Raw genomic sequence first — 15,863 nt, 5'->3', positions numbered from 1 at the left:
TCCAGGTTAAAAATCGTCTCTTAGGACTGTTAAGACCTTTCACATTTAATGTAAGCAGTTTTATGTCCATATTGAAAGAGAATAATATTAAACCACTGATTAATATATTAAAAAGTATGTTAGGATGTTAAAGAGTTATTCTTGAAAGGTTAGATTGTAATAAATTTACTATTAAACTTACTTATACTATATATATTTACCTATCACTTATAGTACACAAATATAGAAGAAATGCAGTAAAATATACGATTGAAGTCTACCTAAATAAAATACATAAACACATAAAAGTTCTCCAGGAGGAAACTTAAGGCCCCGTCACACTTAGCGACGCTGCAACGAATCCGACAACGATATGACCTGTCAGGGATCGTTGCTGCGTCGCTATGTGGTCGTTGGTGAGCTGTCAAACAGGCAGGCTCACCAACGATCAGGGGAGCAGCGCCATCGTGGAAAGAATCTTTCCACGATGACCTGCTCCTGGTTACCAGCCTGCTGAAGCAGGAGCAGGCTGGTAACCATGATTAACAGCGGGTTACTAGGGGCACACGCGCACCTAGTAACCCGTTGTTTATCATGGTTACCACTCTGCCACGGTGAGGGGGAGGTTACTGCTCACTTTAGCAGGCTCGTAACCATGATAAACAACGGGTTACTAGGTGCGCGTGTGCCCCTAGTAACCCGATGTTTATCATGGTTACCAGCCTGATCGCTGCTCCCGCTGGTCACACACAGCGATGTGTGCTGACTAGCGGGACGGCAACGACCAAAAAATGGTCCAGGACACTTTGCAGCGTTCAGCGACCTCACAGCAGGGGCCTGATCGCTGCAAAGTGTCACACATAGTGACATCGCTGGTGAGGTCGCTGTTGCATCACCAAAACCGTGACACAGCAGCGATCTCGCTAGCGATCTCGCTATGTGAGACGGGGGCTTTACTCTTCAGGAAGTTCCTTCCTAATTGGGAAAAAAAGTTTGTGGGATTAAACTCCCAAGTCACATCTCCAAAAAAAAAAAAAGAAGATATATTTTTAAACCAAAAAGAAAAACAGTTAGAATTCCGTGAAAGGAGACAGTCTTGCAAAGAAAATAAAAAAAAATAAAAAATAAACCTTCAATAAGATGCGTAATGGTAACAACTGGAAACCTAAAGAAGAAAATGTAGATGATCTTTTCCCTCTTAAGTCAGCCTGGAGAATAACGACTGGAGGAAGGATGTTCTCTGTCTCCAATTTATAATAAAAAGTTTCTTCCTTCTTCATGCAAAAATATTGGGACTATTTTCCCTTTATAGGAGACCAAAAGTTTTGTAGGGAATCCTCATCTGTAAGTTATCCCCCTTTGGCGCAAATCACTGATGATATCTTTAAAGGACTTTCTGAGTTGAATTGTGTCCTTTGATAAATCCGCAAAAAGTTTAATATGATTATATGGCTCAGGAAACTCTTTTCTTTTAGATAGTTTTACACTTTTTCTTTAGCATTATAAAAGTGTAGGCGAAGAATTGTGTCTTTTGGCACTTCAGAAAAAATTGACGATGGGCGAGGCAAGCGATGGATCCTATCAATTGTTAAGTCAAGTTCTGTAAGGGATGGGATGGACTTGGAAAGAAGGTTTTTAACATAGTCAGGAAGATTGTTCTGAGTAACTTTTTCAGAGATCCCTCTCAGCTTAATGTTATTCCTTATATTCCTATCTTCGATATCTGCTAGTTTGGTATGAAGGTAGTGAATTTCCTTTTGTGTGTCCTGCTGCTGATTGTCTAAAGTCACATTCCTTTTCTCCACTGCTTAATTTTTTTTGTCACTGCTATCAAGTCTCTGACTTATATATTCCATATTGGTTTGAAGTAGTTGGACTTGTCTTTCAAATGCTAAAACAAAAGTATTATTTAATGCATTAACAATTTCTCTTATATATTACTCTGATGCATTTCTTTCAGAGGCTTGGATACTATCTATTTTTGTAAATACTTTTGGTCTAACAACTTGGGATAATTTATCTGGCATAAAATGGTCCATTTTGGGACGTATTTTGTCCGGACTGTTAGGCTATGTGCCCACGATGCAGAAATGCTCTGGATTTTTCCTGAGCGTTTCTGCATCTCCCTGGCAGAAAAAAATGCATGCGGATTGTACATGTGGATTGTACATGCGGATTTTACATGTGGATTGTACATGTGGATTTTACATGTGGATTGTACATGCGGATTTTACATGCGTTTTTCCTGCCAGGGACAAGCGGATGTGAAGCGTTCTTCACATGCATTTCCGCATGCGCATTGAAAAGCGCTTTCCAAGCGATTTTAGCATCACTTGGAAAGTGCTTGACAACTTGGTCACACTATATAAATCCATGCAAACGGCATGGATTTATATACTGTGACCGAAAGAATGGTAAAAAATAAAAAAATAAATCTATACTTACCTTCCGATGGCCCCAGCAGTCTTGCTTCGCTCCGTCCTGGCTGCCGGCAGATAATGGTACACTGAAGGACCTGCCGACGTCAGCGTCGCGTGACCTGTCACATGACTATGACGTCAGTGCAGGTCCTCCAGTCTTTCGCGATCTGCCGGCAAGGGAGGACGAGTGCAGCAGGGGCCGTCAGAAGGTAAATATAACATTTATTTTTTCTTTTATTCTTTTTTTTTTTTACAGTTTCTATGGTACCCGGGTCTGGATGTGCTTATCTAGTGAAGCTGAATACATGCGTTCTAATGCAAGTCAATGGCGGCGAAAACGCTGCGCTTCCGCAAAATAATTGGTAGTCCAGCGTTTATTTCCGCAATGATAATCCGCAGCGGAAATTTCCGCAGCAAGTGCACAGCACATGCGGATTATCATTGGGGAACATTGCGGGCCTTCTACCATGCGTTTTTTAAGTGGTTCTGCAGCGTTTTTGCCGCTGCAGAAACGCTTAAACGCATCGTGGGCACACAGCCTTAGAGAAAGAAGCATTATTAATGATAGATTAATTATCAGATTCGGACAAAGTAGCTATTCCCTTTATACTCTAAGATTCTGGTTCTTTGCGCTTGTTGTTTGGAGGATTAGTCGCATCCATTTGCATAAAACCAGTTGTATCAAAAGTTGGAAAAGTAAAAATTGGTTGCCTAATGTTGCTGCTAGTTGTATTCTCATTTGCGTCTTTAGCTATTTTTGGATTCTCCGAGATAGTCTTAGATTCTTTAAATTTCTCTCTGATTAGTTGGAATCATTGTTTTGGAAGAATCAGTTTTTTTCTCAGAATTACTTTTATTTTTTCCAGATTTAATTCCTGGAGGACTTATATTTCTGACTATATTATTGGAATTACCTATGACCGATTAGGACGCATATTTCTGAGAGTATTTCTCCCTTTGTGGACGACTCTTGCTCTCATATGTAGGGGGCTTGCTGGTAGATGCAAAATTAGTTTTATCATTAACTATCCATTTTAGGATTTTATAACCTCTGGTTCTTTACCCACTCCAGTCAGGCTGAGTGAGAGCCCGTCAGCTGTAACGGAAGTGGACATGCCTGCTGTTTTTGACAGATCTCAGAGAACAAGCGCATCACATCTTTCTCAATCCACTGTAACATCTCCGCCTGCACCTCACTCACGGTCCAGCAGTTTGTCCGGTTCACCGTACTCTGCTCTCTCTCAGCACTGCAGCCAGCCCTCTGTCCCACAGTTGTGGTCACGTAAAAGATGGTTTCCTCCTACACATGACAAAGCTAAGAGGTTGAACTCTACCATCTCCAAACTGTTGGCCACGGAAATACTGCTTTTCCGCCTGGTAGATACAGACAGTTTCCGAAAGCTGCTGGCCGTCGCACTCCCCCAGTACCAGTTGCCCAGTCGCCATTACTTCTCTAAGAAAGCTGTGCCTGCACTACACCAGCATGCCGCAGACAACATCACCCGTTACTTGACTAAATCTCTGTCTGCCAGGGTGCATTTCACCATAGACACCAGGACGAGTAAGCATAGCCAAGGGCGTTACATCTCGCTGACTGGGCGCTGGGTGACGCTGGTGGCTGTGAGGGCAGACGGGGAAGGGGCTGCTCCGCAAGTCTTGGAATCCCCAAGGCTTGCAGAACAAATCTCTGTATTTCCCACTTCCTCCGCTGCTTCTGCTTCCTCCACTTCCTCTAAGGCCTCCCCCTGCGCACTCAACCTCTGCCTTAATGAGACACACGTTCCAACAGTGCAGAGCATATCCACACCACCTCTGTACGGCGCAGCCAGGTCTCATTGCAGTCAGGCAGAGATAAAATTAATATGCCTTGGAGATCGCCATCATACAGTTAAGGAGCTGAGTTTGAGCAATGGCTGTCTCCGCTGAACCTTGAGCCAGGGAAGGCCGTGTGCGATAAAGGTGCGAACCTGGTGGCGGCCCTATGCCGAGGCAAGCTCACACACGTGCCTTGCATGCCTCACATCCTCAACCTGGTTTTACACAGATTTCTCCGCTACTATCCTGGCCAGAATGAGCTGCTGCAGAAAGCACGGAAGCTGTGTGCTCACTTACGCCGTTCGCACCCCTCAGGTCATCGACTTGCATCGATACAGAGGTCTTTGTCCATGCCAGTTAACAGGTTGATATACAATGTGCCGACATGGTGAAATTCCACTCTGCACATGTTGCAAAGACTGTGGCAGCAGCAATGAGTCCTGACGCAGTATTTCATGTTGTATAGCGAGAGCCAACAAAGTACGGACGTGGGGCATATCACATTCATGGAGTGGGCACAGATTAAGGACCTGTACACCCTTCTGCACAGTTTTGAAATTGCTACTAAGATGGTTAGCGCTGACGATGCCGTCATCAGCATCACTATTCTGGTCATCTACATGCTGGAGCAGACTTTGAATAGCTTGTGGCAGGAGGTGGTTTTCCCAGAAGAAGAGGAGGATGCAAAAGGTATAACAATGTCTCAAAGATCCAGACTGTCATCACACAGGGGGGTGCCAAGGGTGGATGGATTACTGCTATCGAGGGGGGCTGGTGATACAAGTCAAAATGTTAGTGAAGGTGCAAGAGGCGAGGAAGAAATGGAGGAGGAAGAGGTGATGGGCGAGTAACAGTCAGGAGATGAAGAGGATAATCATCTCCTCTCTGTTGTTCGTGGTTGGCGGGAGGCGACGGAGGAAACAAGCATCAGTGTTACCCAGCCACCAACACAGCATGGCCTTGGACCTCAATGAAGAGCCCAACATATGAGTGCCACTATCTGCAACAGGATCCCCATATAGTTATGATTCAAAATAGTGCTGACTACTGGGTTGTTCAATCCACGCTATAAGTGTAAATTTTGCCAGATGCTTCCCACCCTGGAAATGGACCCATGAATGCTGGATTATCGAAACACACTTTTACACAACCTTAAGAGAGGTTTTCCCCAAGACAGCAGTGAGGCGTACTGTGTGCATCGCACCTGTAGACTTTCAACCTCCGGCATGTCAATTCAGCAATGCCAAAACAATAGCAGCAGCAGTGTAAGTAGCAGTAGCAATTTCTGTGAATCATTTCACACATTTTTTTCACCAGCTCGGGTACCAGCACAACAGAGTCCAAGTCTGACACTTGGTGAACTACTGGAGAGGATGGTGCAGGAGTATCTAGTGCTCAATATCAATACCATTAGGGAGGGTTTGGACCCTTTTACATTTTGGTCTTCAAAAATGGATGAGTGGCCTGAGCTCGCCTGTCACGCCTTGGAGGTTTTATTATGCCCAACAGCCAGAGTTCTCTCAGAACGTGTCTTCAGAGCTGCTGGTGGTGTCCTGACGGATAAGCGCAGCCAGCTGTCCCATGAAAGTGTAGACCGCCTAACTTTCATCAAGATGAACAAGTCATGGATCTCCAAGGACTTTTGCACCCCAATCACAGACTGTATAGAGCAGGCGATGTTCTAGTTTTTAGTGTGCTGCATTGATCTCGTGTAATTGCAGTCTGTGATATCTTTAGCATGGCTTCTGTGCCTGCTGTTGCTGCTGCAGATGTTAACACTAATTTTTGGAAATGTGAACACTCCTGGTTGGGTCTCCATCTGCTGGGTTGGCTGTAGTGGAAGAGGTGTCGGTCCCCATTATACTATTTCCACTCTACTGAAATTGATGCCACTTTGGTGGTGTCAGCCCCTAATTTAGGGAAATGTAAACACTCCAGATTGGGTCTCCATCTGCTGGGTTGGCTGTAGTGAAAGAGTTGTCGGTCCTATTTATACTATTTCTACTCTGGTGAAATTGATGCAACTTTGGTGGTGTCAGCCCATAATTTTTGGAAATGTGGAGGCTCCTGGTTGGGTCTCCAATCTGCTGTGTTGGCTGTAGTGGAAGAGGTGTCAGTCCCCATTATACTATTTCTACTCTAGTGAAATTGATGCCACTTTGGTGGCGTCTGCCACTCATTTTTTTAAATTTGAAGACGCCTGATTGTGTCTCCATCTGCTGGTTGGCTGTAATGGAAGAGATGTCGGTCCCAATTTTACTATTTCAACTTTACTGAAATTGATGCCACTTTGGTGGTGTCAGCCCCTAATTTAGGGAAATGTGAACAGTCCTGATTGGGTCTCCATCTGCTGGGTTGGCTGTAGTGGAAGAGGTGTCGGTCCCCATTATACTATTTCTACTCTACTGAAATTGATGCCACTTCGGTGGTGTCAGGCCTGAATTTAGGGAAATGTGAACACTCCTGGTTGGGTCTCCATCTGCTGGGTTGGCTGTAGTGGGAGAGATGTCGCTCCCCATTATATTTGTAACCTGGTGAAATTGATGCCACTTTGGTGGTGTCAGCCTCTAATTTAGGGAAATGTGAACACTCCTGATTGGGTCTCCATCTGCTGTGCTGGCTGCAGTGAAAGAGGTGTCGATCCTAATTATACCATTTCTACTCTGGTGAAATTGATGCCACTTTGGTGGTGTCAGCCTCTAATTTAGGGAAATGTGAACACTCCTGATTGGGTCTCCATCTGCTGGGTTGGCTGTAGGTCCCCATTATACTAGTTCTACTCTACTGAAATTGATGCCACTTTGGTGGTGTCAGGCCTTTATTTTTGGAAATGTGGAGACTCCTGGTTGGGTCTCCATCTGCTGTGTTGGCTGTAGTGGAAGAGGTGTCGGTCCTCGTTATACTATTTCTACTCTTCTGCAATTGATGCCACTTTGGTGGTGTCAGCCCCTAATTTAGGGAAATGTGAACACTCCTTATTGGGTCTCCATCTGCTGGGTTGGCTGTAGGTCCCCATTATACTAGTTCTACTCTACTGAAATTGATGCCACTTTGGTGGTGTCAGGCCCTAATTTTTTTAATTTGAAGACTCCTGATTGGGTCTCCATCTGCTGGGTTGGCTGAAGTGTAAGAGGTGTCGGTCCTAATTATAACATTTTTACTCTGGTGAAATTGATGCCACTTTGGTGGTGTCAGCCTTTAATTTTTGGAAATGGGGAAACTTCTGCTTGGGTCTCCTTCATGTGTGTTGCCTTTCGCAGTAGGCCTTCCAGACCGGCAGGCTTCCACTTATTTTCAGTCAACTGCCTTCCTTAAATTTTTGTACCAATACTAATCTATGAAATTCATATTTCTGCCATCTGAGTGTGGCTGAGCATAAAAGCAGGTTGAGCTGTTGCATGTGTTATCAGGGCTCTCAGCACAGCAGGCCTACACCGATTCCTCACCCACCTTGTCTGAATTTGAAGTTCAATTCAAAGCTGTAAATGCTGGCCCAGACCCTGATACCTCATGCATGGCCCATGACTGATTGCTGCTGTGTCATTATAAAATTTGCACTGTGGGTCAATTGAGGCCACTTTCCTGGTGTCTGCGCCTAATTTGATCTGTTTTGGCAGCTTTTGGGCCCGTCTGAAAGTGTTGTGTATGCGTTTGGTTTTGCCTCCCCTTGAATCCAATGGTGTTCAGCTATGTTCGGCGAATATTAGATGAATAAATCGGTGAATATTGCAAAATCGGTGATCGTAACCGGAACCGAATATTGAAGTATTCGCTCATCTTTAATGGAGAGTAGTCATCATGGTGGAGACAGGGGAATGTTGATTGTAGGGAGCTTGGCACGTATGGCAGACTTTATGTACCTCGGCCTTTACCGTGACCCTCGTGTTACATTCATCCATTCATCTTGGCCAAAAGAGAGAACTGGGTGTTCACCCTGATAGACAAATGGTACAAGGAGAACCTTGCATTTCTCCTTCCTGAGGTGGAGAGGCCTACTAAAATGGTGCTTTATCAGAAGGCCATTGTGGAAAATATGTTGAAAAAATTCCCATCAGACAATGCTAGTAGCAGGGGGCAAGCTTCCTTGCCCAACCAAGGAGGAAAGGCAAGGGACACACACACACACACACACACACACACACACACACACACACACACACACACACACACCAGGTACAGATGATGCAGGGGTACACTGTCAAAGGCCTGGGCCAATTTCATGACACCCTACCAGTGTCCATGCCCTGATGACCGGGTATTTATGACAAGGAGGGAAAGGTTTTTAAAGATGATCAAGCAGTACCTGGCTGACAGGCTCACTCTGATAAAAATGAACAAAGCCTGGATTAGCCCTGACTTTTCCACACCACTAGATGACAGCAGCGCATAAAGCATTTTTAATCTTCAATATTTGAATGAGGCCTGCCAGTTGTTGCCTTCTAGAGTCAATGAATGACCCTGCTTATAGTTTTTTCCTTTCTTTGCACTTTATGAGTGTAGAAGTGCCACTACACTTTGTTCACAATATTTGAATGAGGCACTACAATTGGTGCCTTCAAGGGTGTATGGATGACCCTGCTTGTAATTTTGGGCAGGATTTGCACTTAGGGCATAGCCTTTATGAGTCTAGGAGTACCGCGACATCACAATTTGAACAGAATGTGTATGAGGCCCTCCTTTATAATATAATAATTTTATTTCTATAGCGCCAACATACAGTACAGACCAAAAGTTTAAAGATTTTTCTGTATTTTCATGACTGTGAAAATTGTACATTCACACTGAAAGCATCAAAACTATGAATTAACACATGTGGAATTATATACTTAACAAAAAAGTGTGAAACAACTGAAAATATGTCTTATATTCTAGGTTCTTCAAAGTAGCCACCTTTTGCTTTGATGACTGCTTTGCACACTCTTGGCATTCTCTTGATGAGCTTCAAGAGGTAGTCACCGGAAATGGTCTTCCAACAATCTTGAAGAAGTTCCCAGAGATGCTTAGCACTTGTTGGCCCTTTTGCCTTCACTCTGCGGTCCAGCTCACCCCAAACCATATCGATTGGGTTCAGGTCTGGTGACTCTGGAGGCCAGGTCATCTGACGTAGCACCCCATCACTCTCCCTCTTGGTCAAATATCCCTTACACAGCCTGGAGGTGTGTTTGGGGTCATTGTCCTGTTGAAAAATAAATGATGGTCCAACCAAACGCAAACTGGATGGAATAGCATGCCGCTGCAAGATGCTGTGGTAGCCATGCTGGTTCAGTATACCTTCAATTTTGAATAAATCCCCAACAGTGTCACCAGCAAAGCACCCCCACACCATCACACCTCCTCCATGCTTCACGGTGGGAAACAGGCATCTAGAGTCCATCCGTTCACCTTTTCTGCGTCGCAAAAAGACACCGTGGTTGGAACCAAAGATCTCAAATTTGGACTTATCAGACCAAAGCACAGATTTCTACTGGTCTAATGTCCATTCCTTCTGTTCTTTAGCCCAAACAAGTCTCTTCTGCTTGTTGCCTGTTCTTAGCAGTGGTTTCCTAGCAGCTATTTTTACCATGAAGGATTGCTGCACAAAGTCTCCTCTTAACAGTTGTTGAAGAGATGTGTCTGCTGCTAGAACTCTGTGTGGCATTGACCTGGTCTCTAATCTGAGCTGCTGTTAACCTGAGATTTCTGAGGCTGGTGATTCGGATAAACTTATCCTCAGAAGCAGAGGTGACTCTTGGTCTTCCTTTCCTGGGGCGGTCCTCATGTGAGCCAGTTTCTTTGTAGCGCTTGATGGTTTTTGCAACTGCACTTGGGGACACTTTCCAAGTTTTCCCAATTTTTCGCACTGACTGACCTTCATTTCTTAAAGTAATGATGGCCACTCGTTTTTCTTTACTTATAATTTGTATTATGGCAAGAAAAAAGCAGCTAACAGTCTATTCAGAAGGACTTTCAGCTGTGTATCCACCAGACTTCTGCACAACACAACTGATGGTCCCAACCCCATTTATAAGGCAAGAAATCCCACTTATTAAACCTGACAGGGCACACCTGTGAAGTGAAAACCATTTCCGGTGACTACCTCTTGAAGCTCATCAATAGAATGCCAAGAGTGTGCAAAGCAGTCATCAAAGCAAAAGGTGGCTACTTTTGAAGAACCTAGAATATAAGACATATTTTCAGTTGTTTCACACTTTTTTGTTAAGTATATAATTCCACATGTGTTAATTCATAGTTTTAATGCCTTCAGTGTGAATGTACAATTTTCATAGTCATGAAAATACAGAAAAATCTTTAAATGAGAAGGTATGTCCAAACTTTTGGTCTGTACTGTATTTTGCAGCACTTTTAATTGTAGAGGAAAATTGTACAGACAATAAAAGACATTACAGAATAACAATCACATAAATCTACAGATGTCAAGAGGAGTGATGGACCTGCTCGCAAGCTTACTATCTATGAGGAGATAGGGGAGACACGAAAGGTGGACGGTAACAATTGTTTGTATTGTAACTCTTTCGGCTAAAATTTCCCATAGACGAGCAACCAAGAATTAGGAATTGCTCAGTGAGTAACAAGCATCCGAGTATTTCAGTGCTTACTCCTCCCTAAAGAGCTTTCAAGTATCTCATTGATAAATTTCCAAAGTTGAGCGAAGAAAGGATAAAGGAAAGAGTCTTAATTGATTCATATGCTTCTCCAAGATAATGAGTTTCTCTGTTGCGGAGAAAGGAAAAGGCTGCATGGGTAGCATTTGCATTAGTGGTAACTAATTTTTTGGGAAACTCAAAAGCAGATAACTATGAAGCGTTGGTGGAAAGTCTCCTCAAAACCTATAAGGATCTGGGTTGTAACATGTCCTTTAAAGATTAATTTCTTACATTCGCTTCTAGACTTTTTTCCATCAAACTGTGGAGCAGTGAGGGACGAGAATGGTTAGAGATTTCACCCAGATATTGCAGCTATAGAGAAAAGATATCAAGGAAAATGGAATCCATCAATGCTTGCAGATTAGAGTTGGACAATTGTAAGAGTTGATCGGATGCAGAAGTACAAGAGACAAACAAAAGAGTTGTCACTGAATGAGGAGCAAATTTTGTAATGCAATTTCTGTAACTGTTTATAATTTACAATAGTGTTTACACAGATTTTAGTTACTTGAATTGTTGCCAAGTTTCCTCTAAATAAATATCAGAAAAATGGCATAACAAAATATTCTGCATCTTTATATTTGCAAAAGTAATTATGTTTCAAAGTCCTGAAACTTTTATGCATTAATTATATGTAGCAGTACAAGGAAAACTCTCGGATATCATAGAAACAAGAGACAACTAAAAAAATTCATTGTCAGATTTGAATTCACGAGGTCAAAATCATTAAGAAATGGCTCATTTCATAAATGAACCTGACAACTTTTGAAAATATGTAAAAAACAGTGTTACATCTGAAAGATCCTTGAGCTAGTCAGGTGGAAGGTCCTTAAGCTACTCACTCAGGATGTGCAGGTCCCGGTACCTTCCTCTCCTGCTCTACACCAATCGGTTAGAGAAGTGTGGTGCTGGAGGAGAGAGAGAGCAGTTCTCTCAGTGATCAGGAAGGACACTGCCTGATTTTTTCCTCTGTCACTGGAAGCTGCCTCCAGTCTATAAGACGCACTCATTTGTTAGCAAGATGTTTTTCTTGCTAATAGTGTGTCTTATAGTCCACAAATTATGGTAAGTTCTGAAGTAATTCCCTTTCTCATTTAATTATATGACTGTCTGGTATATGTTTTTGTACAATTTGTCAATAACATACCCCAATCAACGCTGTTGTCACAGTCCCCACCTTCAGACAAATCGAACATCACAAAGGAGCCAGAGAGAAGCCACAACCAAAGGCTTCCTGTTGATGTTCAATACGTCCGAAGGCGGGGACAGTGAAACCGGCACTGATTTTGCACAGGGCTCAAGTGATGTAACAACCTCATGTGAGCTCCGGGAACGTGAGTCCCGACATCGCTGGAACGGCGCTGGCACGGGATCTAAGTATGAGTGTTTTCATTTCAATGAGGCCAAACATGGTGCAATTTTCAGTTAAAACATTTCCAAAATTCCGAATATGAAAAAGGCTTCTCCAGTGTATGGGTTCTCTGATGTTTATTAAGAGTTGATTTCCAAGTAAAACATTTCCCACATTAAGAACATAAAAAAGGCTTCTCCCCTGTGTGACTGCTCTGGTGACTAAGAGATTATTCCTTCACACAACATACCTCATTATGAACAGGAAAAAGGCTTCTCCCCTGTGTGAGTTCTCTGGTGCCTAACTAAATTTGATTTATCTACAAAACATTTCCCACATTCTGAACATGAAAAAGGCTTCTCCCCTGTGTGAGTTCTTTGATGTTTATTGAGAGTTAATTTCAGGGTAAAACATTTTCCACATACTGAACAGGAAAAAGGCTTCTCCCCTGTGTGGGTTCTTTGGTGCTTATTAAAGCTTGATTTGTGGTTAAAATATTTTCCGCATTCTGAGCAGAAAAAAGGCTTCTCCCCTGTGTGAGTTCTCTGGTGGCTAACTAGATTTGTTTTCCGGGTAAAACATTTTCCACATTCTGAACATGAAAATGGCTTCTCCCCTGTGTGAGTTCTCTGATGCATAACAAAATCTGATTTCTGGTTAAAAAATTTCCCACATTCTGCACATGAAAATGACTTATACCCTGTGTGATTTCTTTGGTGGATAACAAGCTGTGCTTTCCGGTTAAAACATTTCCCACATTCTGAACATGAAAAAGGCTTCTCCCCTGTGTGAGTTCTTTGGTGACTAAAAAGAGATGATTTCTTCACAAAACATTTCCCGCATTCTGAACATGAAAAAGGCTTTTCCCCTGTGTGAGTTCTTTGATGTTTATTGAGAGTTAATTTCAGGGTAAAACATTTTCCACATTCTGAACAGGAAAAAGGCCTCTCCCCTTTGTGAATTCTCTGGTGCCCAACTAAATTTGATTTATCTACAAAACATTTCCCACATTCTGAACATGAAAAAGGCCTCTCCCCTGTGTGAGTTCTCTGGTGGCTAACAAGATGTGCCTTCCGGTTAAAACATTTCCCACATTCTGAACATAAAAAAGGCTTCTCCCCTGTGTGAGTTCTTTGGTGACTAACAAGAGCTGATTTATGGCTAAAACATTTCCCACATTCTGAACATGAAAATGACTTATCCCCTGTGTGATTTCTTTGGTGGATAACAAGATGTGCTTTCCGGTTAAAACATTTCCCACATTCTGAACATGAAAAAGGCTTCTCCCCTGTGTGAGTTCTTTGGTGACTAAGAAGAGATGATTTCTTCACAAAACATTTCCCACATTCTGAACATGAAAATGGCTTCTTCCCTGTGTGAATTCTCTGGTGGCTAACAAGATCTGTTTTCTGGTTAAAACATTCCCCACATTTGGAACAAGAAAATCTATTCTCTGCTGGGTAAAGGTTTTGATATTTAAGAAAAGACTTTTCGAAGGGAAAACTATTTCTATTTTCTGAATGTGAAAATGGCTTCTTTGCTTTAGGAGCAATTTGTTTTTTAATGCTTATTTTGTGACTTTGATTTTCCTTAGTAGTTGGTAATGAATCAGAAGACAGGACCTGTTTCAAAGGATCAGATGACAGATCTTTGCTGTGAAGGGATGATTGTACATTTGGAGTAATGGCATTCATTTCATTTGTATCCTGTGGGATCTCAAGATCATTTGATGTAAAAATTGAAGATGTCAGCTGTCCCTCTGATCTCCTGGTACAGTCATCTGCCAAGAATAAAACCAATTATTATTTATGAATAAAAATATCCTTGAATATTATATTTTTGAAAATTTCTACTTAACGTCTGTGAAATGGCAAGTTATGTCAAATATTGAATTATTCACCAAGACAATGACAGTTCACAGTCTAATAGAAAACCTCATAGGATGAACCAGTGGATCGTAGTGTTCAACTGTTTGTTCATTCTGTCTCCCAAATATGGAATAAAAAGCCACCAAACAATGTTATGTAGGCAAAAATAATACCAATAAAAACTTCTACTCATCTCACAAAAAAACAAGTCCCCACTCAGGTCCATCATCTGTCAATGGAAAACCAGAGGTTTCCACATTATTAGTGGCTCAAAGGCTCTTGAAAAGCAACATGGCTTCCATAAACCAATCCAGCAATATCCACTCTCCCAAAGTCAAATCTCCCCCTCACTTCTGAGCCTTGCAGTGCGCCCAAACCACATTTAGCCTCCATGTATTTGGCAATACTATAGTGAGAAGAACCCACTTAATTTACGGTGTGTGTCTCCTGGAGCACAATCTGGGCATAATGTGATGGGTATTAAAGTAGTATATTTGTAATTTTCACTCTCCATCATCCACTGCGTGCTAATTTCCGGAAAGCGACTGTGGAGTCAAAATAGTCACTACTGCTATAGAATAATTCACTGAGGGTTATAATTTCCAAAATGAGTCACTTTATGGGGATTTCTACTGCTCTGGTTTTCTGCCATTTTGTCATATTAGAGCTTCTGTAAATGGTGTGTCCCATCTCATCTGGATTTGCTCTTGGGACATCTGCTTCTGTCACCAGGAGCCGCCTTATTCATCCTGCAGGCGGCGCTGGTGATGGAGGAGACGTCAGAACCAGAAGTTGTAGGTGGCGCAGGCTCTGACCAACCAGGAAGATTAGGGTGCCTGGTACCTGTAGTACTATCCAGTCTGGCAGTATGGGTGTGTGCTGTCCAGCTGGAGTAATCTGCTCCCTGCTTCAGCCATTTGGAGAGCACCGCACCCTACTAAAGCTGGAAGCATATTGCCGGAAGCTGCCAGATACAGCCTTGTTCTCCTCTGGGTCAGTCCTCTGTGCTCAGCTCCCGGCTTGTGTATTTGTTTCCTGTTGTGACCTCGGCCCGTTTACTGACTACTCTTGTGTCTTCTGATTTTGTATTTTCTCTGCTCTCCTGGTTCTGACCCGGCTACCTGATTATTCTTCTTCCCATCTTACACCACAGAACAGCCTGTAAATTTAGATTCTGACATTTTGGAAAGGCAATGGAGACCTTATTTTTAAAGACTACCAGGGAATTGCAGACTCACATAAGTGAGGCAGGCCAATCCCACCACAAATCATACAAATAGAATAAAGAAAACACGTTACATCCCCAAATATCAACATATGTATGAGGGAAGAGCTCCAATACTAAATCAGAGTTGCACTCGTTTATGGTGGATCATTGGAGCTACTATGAGTCCTGACCAGGAGAGTAGAGAAAGTATTAATGCCCCCATTTCAGGAGAGATTGTGCAGTAATCTGAATTCTTTAGGATTGAAAACATAATGGAATTTATGACGTGGCGTGAATCCATGAAACCAGGGCTGGAGCCAACACATCTCCTGCAGGCGTGAATAAATGTATATTACAGCCATCAACCACGCACAGCTTAGACATACAGTGGGGGAAATAAGTATTTGATCCCTTGCTGTTTTTGTAAGTGTGCCCACTGACAAAGACATGAACAGTCTATAATTTTAAGGGTAGGTTAATTTTAACATTGAGAGATAGAATATCCACCCCCCCCCCCCCCAAAAAAAAAAAAAAAGAAAATCACATTGTATAAATTAGATAATTTTTTTTTGGCATTTT

General features: G+C 42.6%; 1 protein-coding gene across 2 annotated transcripts in view; it reads right to left on the bottom strand.

Annotated features, from left to right (window-relative positions):
* Window positions 1-12,331: 12,331 nt before the first annotated feature.
* The window catches only part of LOC141197752 (uncharacterized), an 85,753-nt gene continuing 82,221 nt past the window's right edge, over window positions 12,332-15,863 (bottom strand). For both annotated transcript variants that reach the window (XM_073662841.1, XM_073662842.1), the window contains one exon: window positions 12,332-13,989. In XM_073662841.1, coding sequence (XP_073518942.1) covers window positions 12,464-13,989 — 1,526 coding nt within the window. In that variant the 3' untranslated portion in view covers window positions 12,332-12,463. The remainder of the gene's footprint in view (window positions 13,990-15,863) is intronic.

This window comes from Phyllobates terribilis, unplaced genomic scaffold (assembly GCF_046119375.1).
Source record: "Phyllobates terribilis strain yellow unplaced genomic scaffold, ASM4611937v1 Scaffold_86__1_contigs__length_6382490, whole genome shotgun sequence".
Classification (NCBI taxonomy): Eukaryota; Metazoa; Chordata; class Amphibia; order Anura; family Dendrobatidae; genus Phyllobates; species Phyllobates terribilis.
Note: the sequence above shows the minus strand (reverse complement) of the source record. Positions and strands in the feature narration are given on the sequence as shown.